General features: G+C 40.5%; 1 protein-coding gene across 1 annotated transcript; it reads left to right on the forward strand.

The window, feature by feature from the left end:
* The first annotated feature begins 217 nt into the window (after nucleotides 1–217).
* On the forward strand, nucleotides 218–8,753 carry klf11a (Kruppel-like factor 11a). The gene is made up of 4 exons (XM_041958766.1): nucleotides 218–332; nucleotides 3,272–3,493; nucleotides 4,277–5,111; nucleotides 6,284–8,753. Exons 1-4 carry the CDS (start codon nucleotides 300–302, stop codon nucleotides 6,577–6,579), a joined length of 1,386 nt encoding a protein of 461 aa, XP_041814700.1. The 5' UTR covers nucleotides 218–299; the 3' UTR covers nucleotides 6,580–8,753.
* Nucleotides 8,754–9,503: the final 750 nt, after the last annotated feature.

Consider the following 9,503-nt stretch of genomic DNA (forward strand, 5'->3'; position numbering starts at 1 on the left):
CGTCGGGCCAATCGCTTCGCGATCACGTACTGATCACGCACCGCCTCGCCTCGGATTGGTTGGAGTTCGCTACACCTTTGCCTGTGATTGGCTGCGTGTTACCACCCGCCAGACTGCTCTGAATTTTGTTTCTGTGTTTTTTTTTTCCTCTTTTTTTTTTTTTTTTTTTTTTTGGCTCCACTCAGCTGAAGCCAGTCTGCTGGCAGAGGCTCAGCGCTTATTATTGACTGCTCACACTCCCGCTACTGTCTCTGCCTTTATTTTCAATAACTGTCGCACATTTTTTTTAACTCTTCTTCATGCTCAGCTTCGCGGCGGAGCGCTCCTGTCAGGTGAGTCCTCTCCACGTACGTTAAAACTCGCGGTTTAACGGCTGTCCGGCTGATATTTCATTATAAAGTTGTTGCTGTTATTATAACTGAGCCCTTACCTGCATCTTCATAACAACACACGCTAGTCTCGGGTTAGCTCCTGAAGCTTTAAAACAGGCTCTCGGTTAGCTTGTTACCGCTACCGGCGGCTATTTTTTGTCTAACATTATCTCTGCCGGCTGGTTTATTTGAGGTCATACTGAACCCAGTGTCTCCTGTGTGTGTTTATGTGTGTGTGTGTTGCTGTGTATTCACAACAGTTGCATCACTGCAATGAGTCGCTGTATCATAAAGTTTAAAGATGCTCGCAGACTGATGGAGACTGATTGTCTTGGTTTTGGTGCTAGTTTCGACTGTTTCTTGTTGTTTATGAGTGGAATCGGATTCTGGTTGATTGTCTTTGTTGTTGGATCATTACTGGCTGTGAGGAGTGAGGAGGCTGGGAGGTGTGAAGGGTTTATATTTTAGCTTGACCCGAGCTGTAAATGGAGTAATATTAAACTGCAGCCTATGATTTATTTTTTATTTCTCTCTCTAAATTAGTTAACTGATAAATTATGAAGTATGTTATATGACATATCATGCTAGAGACCGAAGTTTTGTCTTTACATGTGGTAATTAATGTGAAACATAGCACACGCAAATGTAAAATGTATAATAATATGAAAGATAAAAGCAAGTGCATGTGCATATCTGTGAAGCTCTAACAAGAACTGCCTATATCAGTTATTCCTATTGTCAACTGTCAATTAGCATGCAAACGAATTATTTTGTCCATAAAATGTCAGAAAACAGTGAAAAATGGCTGTCAGATTTTTCTAAAGCCCAAGTAGTCATTTTTAGGTTGCATATTTTGTCTGTCCAACAGTTCATACCAAGGATAATCAGTTTATCATAGAAAAAACACACAGTCTTTGAATAAACAGCAGCCAGTGACTTTTTGATTGAATCACCTGAGTATCAAAAATCATTAAGTATCTACTAATCAAAATTGCAATATCGACATTAGGATCGATGCATTTTGTATGGATCGACTGACAGATTAATCAGATTCAGTTTGTCCACGAAGCTGCACCTGAGAACAGCAGCTGAGCACAACAAAGAGACAGCGGAGGAAACAACACGACAAGACCACATAGGAACAAAAAAACACAAACCAAAATCACACAAGTGAAATGGAAAATAAAAATCAAAGGCTGAAGAGCAGTGAAGTTCAACCCTTAAATCCTTTTTAGGTTAATTTGTGTGGTATTTTGCTGTCAGTAAACAGGTGTTGTATTAATAATTAAAATGTAATTGTAAAGGCGTGATGAAAGAGACACATTAATTCTTACTCGTATAGTGAATAAATGTCTTGTGCTCCGCTTTGTTTCTTGCTGCTGTAATCTTATTATGTGATGCTGTGTGATGTGTTTGTGTGATCTTGTGTGTGGGAAATCACAGTACCGGAGCACGATACTGTATGTGTGTGTGTGTGTGTGTGTTTGTTGCAACAGATTGACTTTGTTTTCTCCAACTACACTTCCTGTTGGGAGCTTCCTCTCTCTCTCTCTCTCTCTCTCTCTCTCTCTCTCTCTCTCTCTCTCTTTGGGGCGAGTCGGTGCATGTTAATGATGAGGTGGAGGAGGGGGCGGGGCTTTTTTTTTCTTTTGGTAGGGGGTGTAATATCTGGCACGCCACCTCCCATCATCTATTCTGGGTGCAGGGGAGGTTCCCTGTCGGCTGGGTGTACCTGCTGCAGTGGGGCCCCTCTCTCGCTCTCTCTCTCTCTATCTATATATCTAGGTCTCTCACCCCTTGCTAACCCTCCCTCCACCCTTCCTGTACGTGCAGCTGAGCATTTGCCAGATGCCAGCCAACTTAGCTGAGCACCCTGGAGCCCTTTGTCCCCCAGTCACCTCCCACCTACATTTATTTATTTTCTTTGGGTGAATTTTTTACCTCGCCTGCCTTTGGTTAATGATCACACTTACATTTTTTTAATTGTTACAGATTTTTTATTTTCTTATGTAGTGGTACAGCTCAGGAGACAGGAGAAAGCGGGAAAACAGTGACATCATTTGTAATTAGATCAGTGGTCTGAACTTGTGTTCCTTGAGGAAGAAGAAGCAGAAAAAAGAGGAACTCTGTAATGTTCAGTTGACCTCTGACACATCATTATGTAGTTGCTACAGTAAATGCCACAAGCAGCAGTGGATGAGTACATAAACATTTTGCATCCCTGCTGAAACAGATTTTGTGGACACAAAAGAACTTAAAAAGTCTGTTGGAGAGCAACAAGACTTAGAGTTTCATTAGAGAAGGAAGAGTCCTTAACCTGGGAGCCAGACTGAGTGTCCAGACAGCCATTTGGGATCCCTACTGATGTTTAATGGTGCTGTGAAAGGAATGAGAACACATTTGTTTGTCTTATTAGCTGTCAAACAGTGTGGATGAAAAATAATTACTACTGTTTCATCACCTTAGCTAAGAAATCAAACTGAACAACTAGCAAAGGACATTTAATTTGAGGATAGTCCCCGACTGAATCAGAAGTCAACCGAACACATTTGGGATCTAAAATGAGTAAATTCACAATTATTTAAAGTATTTGACTGATTTGTTTTTGGATAGTTATGCTAAAATGTTGTTCATATAAGAAAGATGAGTTTTATGGCAGCAAAATGGTGCCAAAATGTCTTTGCCTTACAATTGAAAAGAGTAATACCAGTGCTATTATTGTTGGTTGATCATGTTGAGGTTGCACTAAAATTTGGTATCACTTAGATTTTTATTGATTTTTATTTATTGCTCATTGAATCCAGTTTGTTTTGAATCCTGATTCTGATTATCGTCACATTTGGATGAAAAAAGTAAAGAAAATTAATTTAGGTATCCTTTGTCCTCCTGATCTTCCACAGGTTGACCGTATGGACGGCCGGCAGGTGACGACCATGGAGATGAAGCCGTGCATCGAGTACCACGACCTGGAGGCTGCCGAGGCGCTCGTCAGCATGAGCTTCTGGGGTCAAAGGTCGCACAAACCCCGCCCACTGACCCCTACCTCCGACTCCTGTGACTCCATCCATCTCCACCTGGAGGGGGGGGACACTCCCAAAGACCTGATCGCTCTGTCCTCACTGGTAAGAAACATTTAGTAAATCTACAATCAGGTTAAAAATGGAAGAATTAAAGTTAACTGCACTATTGAATATTAGTGAATATGACTTAAGATCTAAGTAAACATGAAATGACCATTGTTTGTGTAATAATATTGTAAGTACAATTTTTAAAAATGCTACCACAATCACATAATCTAAAATTAATTATGATCAGGTAAAGTGATGATTGAATAATAAGATAAAAAATTAAATGATAAAATAAGAAAATATGAGAATAAAAAAATATATAAAAAATGTAGCTTTTATCTGTTTTATATGTTTTTTACCATCAGATGTTTGTTTCCATGTGGTGCATTTTGTTTTTTACTTGTTTTTGCAAATAGTGCAAATCATTATTATTAGTAGTAGTGGCGTTGTTTTAATTTTTAAAATATGTTAATTAATATATAATTTAGGAGTTGTAGCAAAAAAATACTTAGAAATGTAATGCATTGATTTCTATGTGATGTTTTGTTCTGGATAATAGCAAATCAGAATCAGCTTCATCAGCCAAGCATGTGTACACGTACAAGGAATTGACAAAGTCAATTTACAGTAGCTTAAATGTGGTGATGTAGCAAAAACTACATTCACTACTATTACTAACACACAATCCTCGTAACTGAATAACTGAAACCAGAGAATTTTTAAAATTTGTGCTCAAAACATTATTCCACTAATCAATTAACCAACTAATCATTTCAAAGATTTAATGTGGTTTCTAAACATGAAACTGTTTTAATGGTAATCTTCTGTGTCCATCAGTGTATGACTCCACCTCACAGTCCAAGCTTTGCTGAGGCCTCCACCACCGCTGTCCTCACCACCACCTCCGCTCTGAACCTCCCACAACCCTCCACCTCCCCCTTCACCTCAGAGACCTCAGCACTTCCACCTCAGACAGAGTTGACTTGTGTGGCTCCGCCTGGCAGAGCGATGGCCACCAGCGTCATCCGCCACACCGCCGACCGCCTCAGCATTCCTCCTCCTCCACCTCCCTCCACCACCCAGCTGACAGAAACCTCCATGCCGCCTCAGCTGGGACTTCCACAGACACTTCCAGAGGAGAAGGATGGACCTCCTGCGTCTCCTGACAGCCCGTCCTCTCCTCCTTCCTCAGCGTCGCCTCCTCACTCCTCCCCACAGTCTTCCTGCTCCTCTTCCTCTCCAGTGTCCTCCTCTCCGGTCCTCTGTCAGGTTTTCCCGGTCAGCAGCCGGACGGGAATGATCTCTGCCTTCGTCCAGGCTCCTGTTCAGGTGCAGACTCAGGGTGGGCCCAAGCCCATCCTGCCCCAGTCTCCTTCCAGCTTCGCTCAGCCTCTGCTGGTGGGCTCTGCTGTGCCACAGGGGACCGTGATGTTCGTGGTTCCCCAGCCGCCCGTCTCCCAGGCACCACAGGGCCCACAGACTGTCATGACCCTGGGCAACACCAAGCTCCTCCCCCTGGCCCCAGCCCCCGTTTACATGCCAACAGGAGCAAGTGGTGGCACCTCGCAAGCCGATTTCTCCCGCAGACGAAATTATGTCTGCAACTTCCCCGGCTGCAAGAAGACCTATTTCAAGAGCTCACACCTGAAGGCTCACCTGCGCACACACACAGGTAGGAGGCAGAGATGTTATAAAACACGTTTTCCTGTTCATCTCTTTGCTGTTATTTTTTCCAGATTAACTCCTTTATAGAGTGAACATTTTTTCCTACTTTATGAGTGAAATTAGCCAATTATCAAGAATAAGAGTCTACAGCCATGCTAGCAGCTCCGTGAGGCTTTACTTTAGCAGAGTGGTGCTTTAAGGTAAATGCTAACATTAGTATGCTAAACATAGCAAAACTATTCTGAGTATATGTCGGCCAATAAACTCGAAATTCTCGATGTGGGTTTAAGTTCATTTTGAAAGTCTCCATTACACAGTTTGTCCACCAGAGAGTGCTGACCAGTAGATTTTTACATTATAAAATGTCCTGCTCAGTATGTATCTTGTCACAATTCTTGAAGAGAACTAATCTAAGGATTCTGAGACATGATTGTTGCGACATTGTGTACCATCAAAACATGTATCTTAGGTCAACTGGTCTGGTGTGCTGCACAATGGCCGCCCACAGCTCCTCAGAGATGGGTTAAATGTGAAGAACAAATTTTACTACGTTGTACTGGGTATGATTGTATGTGCCAATAAAGTCTTATCCTACTCATGTAAATAAAATTACAATCGGCTGATGAAGATGTATGTCAGGTTTTTTTTAACTTTCAAGTATTGATATCAGTATCAGCCTCAAAACTCCAGTATCAGTCGAGTTGTAATATTAACATGCTCAATTGGGTAGAGACCACTCAAAGCTTTTTACAATGACTACGGTAACATGTTGATGTTTAGCATTTATGATGGCACTAGATGAAAAGTCAGGACCAGCAAGGTTATTATAACTCATGAGGGGACTATGACTGTCCACATCAAAGCTCATCTTGATCAATCCAGTTGTTGCTAAGATATTTCAGAAAGCTGAAAACAGGGCTGTTCACTCCTGAAGAATGAAGTATGGGAGATACATGGTTTTCACAGAGACAATTTGTTCATGCCCATGACCTTTGACCTACTGATCATTGTTTGCCTGTTAACTTTGTGAGCTAATAGCTAAAAAGAAAAATAACTGACTTATTCACAGAAAAGCAGCTTTAACTGAGATAGAGAAACTTAAACACGATTATTGTTTTGTGATAATGTGGTTTGTGGTTTTGTTTGTATGCTAACAGTCCGTTCTCTCCTTTGCTGCAGGTGAAAAGCCGTTCAGCTGTCATTGGGAGGGCTGCGACAAGAAATTCGCCCGATCTGACGAGCTTTCACGCCACCGCCGGACGCACACCGGCGAGAAGAAGTTTGTTTGCAACGTGTGCGACCGGCGCTTCATGCGCAGTGACCACTTGACCAAACACGCGCGGCGGCACATGACCACCAAGAGGGCTTCCTCGTGGCCCACCGAAAACCGAGACCTCAACAAAGTGGCCCTGCCGAAGGGCCAAAACAGAGGCTCTGCACTTCCTGTCGGCATGCTGGTCCCCACAGCCAACTAATAGACTCAGCCAGGAGCCCACAGGGCCAACTCAGGACCCCAGGGGGGCAACCGCCAATCCAGACACTTACAGGTTAAACTGTAAGTGGATGTTTCAATCAGCTCCACATCAGGAGGATCTTTTCTACTCCACAAATCAGACTGCTGCTGAACACAGTGAAGACAGTCACTGGGCTCCGGCTACGTTTACATGAAGAACAGGGTCATTAAAACACAGTAAACTCTGATTAAGAAACTCAGTTAAGATGGCTGTCTTACTCTCATATTGAACAGGTTACTGTGGCATGGAAACCATCGACAGCGTTCATTGTCAGACTCATTCACTGTTTCTTCTCTTTCTGGTTTAGTTTTTATTTAGGCGGCATGTTTGGTCATGGACAGACAGAAACTTCCCTTTCTATTGTGTGTTCCACAGGACAGGTTTCTATCATCTGTTTTCACAAGACTAAAAGTCTACAGACTCACCGGCGACCCTGTGAGGCTGAGATGTTCACTACACTCTGAAAACTGTAGAAAAAACAGATATATCCTTACCAGAAGTCTTGTCCTGAATGTGGCACTAGAGGAAGTAACATGTTTTTTTTTAACCTAGATCAAAATTATGTTCTGTTCTGTGGCCTTTTTAGGACTTTCTAGAACTTGGTTCAGCTTTTATCAAGCTCAGTTGTACTTTGAGCTGCACGCTAACATTATCGAACTGTATTAGCATGATAATACAGTATGCTAATGCTAATGTAGCATACTGTATTAGCATGATCATATTGACCACATGTCATACAAGGTTAACATGCATGTTAACTATTGTTTGGTGTCAACATGCAGATGTTTAACATGTTAGCATGCTAAAACACCAACTTTGATGTCCTGAGATTTGCACAATTAGCACTCTAAACATGCTAATGTTAGCATGTAGCTTGGAAGTCATCTATTGGTTTTATAGTAATCCTGTCCTGAATTTAGGTGACCTGTGACTGTGACCTGCTGTTGACGCTAGACGGAGAGTCAAAGGATCACCAAAGTCAGTAGGATTCATCCTCTGGGGATAATAATCAAACAATAATCCAATTTCTTAATGTTTTGTTTTCCACCATCAGCCTGTTGGTCTGACTCTGACTGGTTCACAGTAATTCAGTTTGATGATAAAGCATCACAGGGACCAGCATTTTAGGTTTTAGAACTGGTTAGCAACCAGGATCGTCTTTTGGTTGCCAACTTTGACACAGCAGTTGCCATATTTTTAAAGTTTAAAAGTCAAGTGATAAACATCATTTTATTTCAGATTTCAAGTCTGTTTTTAAACATATAAACAGTGTCGAAAGGTTCCTCCGCCTGCAGCCTGTTCATTTTTATTTAGTTGCTTTGTTTAGAAACAAATAAATCAGAATTAAGTATAAACATGCCACAGTAAGTCAAATGAAGAAGTTAGAACAGCTGAAATAATCAGAGTACTGCCAGAATCTAATTTAAAATCAAGATAGTCTGAGTTTAAATTATGTAGACGAAGCCAGAGCAGCCAGCAGATGACGGAGCGAGTTTCCCGCCCTGCTCAGGACATTTTATTCCCACCAACCACAAACTCACAGCAAGAGGAAGAGGAGGACACGAAGGCGACAGGCTGCTATTCATCCACGGACAGAAACCAACAAAAACCTGACATTGCACTGGATTTTTTAAATCTTGCTTGTTTTTGTACTCTCTCTCCGTGTATAATCATGTTTACTTCATGTGTAAATGTCACGTTTAGCAAATGTATGCACTCTTTTTATTTTTTGCCAAAGCCTCTGTATTGTGCTTCTATTATTAGCCTACTTATATTACTTTGTCTGTGACTGTAAATATTGTAAATAGATTGATATCTATATGAATGTTACGTGTATTCCAATCTGCATTTATTGACAGTACGAGTTATTGATATTTTAAAAATGTCAGTGGACAGTATTCCTCACTGTGATACTACCTACTATCTTTGCTTTACACATTATTATTATTTAATAAACATTTGTTGAGGAAAAAGTGCTGTTTTTGATATCTTAATTTGGCCCATAGTGTAGCCAGTAAGAAAATACCTCATGTTATTAAATGTTATTCTTAATAATAACGGCTTAGCCTATATCGAAATAATCCCATTTCTGAACATTTGCCTGTAAGCGATGGTGAAGAATATGGCTTTTATAATAAAAATTTACCATGAAAAAAAAACCTGTTGGTTTGTAGTTTGTTCTTTCTCACTGGACTACAATTCATCATGTGACATTTTGTTTTATTTTAGGGGGGCGTTTTGAGTAAATTGTTCAGGGACAAGAGATTAGCATCATTGCTATGCTAACTGTGGCTAATTAAGTTTTTCTTTTGATCATAAGAAAAAACAGTTTTGTCAGGGAAAGTTAAAGAAATAGGTCAGCATTGTCTGAGAATTAGATGTTCACATGCATATCAATCTCAAGTCTGTATTACAAGTACATTGCCTGTCATAAAAAATGGAAGCAGGTGTAAACTGCCAGCCTGGCTGTGTCCATATAAAGTATTCAAAATAAGCTCCACCTCAACTAGCTGTAACATGTTTACATGTTAATGTCTCAATAATAGTGATTTATCTCAGTACATTTTGCTTATAATACATTTGCACTAATACTTTTTTCTTACTTTGTTGTAAACAGTTGTGGAAAGTAAATTTACCCAAGTACTCTACTAAGGTAAATTTTTTTTAATTTAAGTGAAAGATGTCTTACTTCTTCCACAACTGAATATATTTCAGTCTAATATGATAATGTTCAGCATCATAAATGACCAGAAAGTTCAATCAACAGCTTTGACAGCGTGAATAATATTTAAAGTATGTATTACAGGACTGTTTTATTTGACAGTATTAGACAGCGTTTCAGTTTATCTATCAAGCTATATATAAACTCCCTAATGTGCTGCCTT

The sequence above is a fragment of the Chelmon rostratus genome, chromosome 18, assembly GCF_017976325.1.
Source record: "Chelmon rostratus isolate fCheRos1 chromosome 18, fCheRos1.pri, whole genome shotgun sequence".
Taxonomy (NCBI): Eukaryota; Metazoa; Chordata; class Actinopteri; order Chaetodontiformes; family Chaetodontidae; genus Chelmon; species Chelmon rostratus.

Coding starts and splice junctions, on each gene's coding strand:
- klf11a (XM_041958766.1), top strand. CDS start 300: ATGCTCAGCTTCGCGGCGGAGCGCTCCTGTCAG. Junction 333..3,271: donor CGGCGGAGCGCTCCTGTCAG/GTGAGTCCTCTC, acceptor GATCTTCCACAG/GTTGACCGTATGGACGGCCG. Junction 3,494..4,276: donor TGATCGCTCTGTCCTCACTG/GTAAGAAACATT, acceptor TGTGTCCATCAG/TGTATGACTCCACCTCACAG.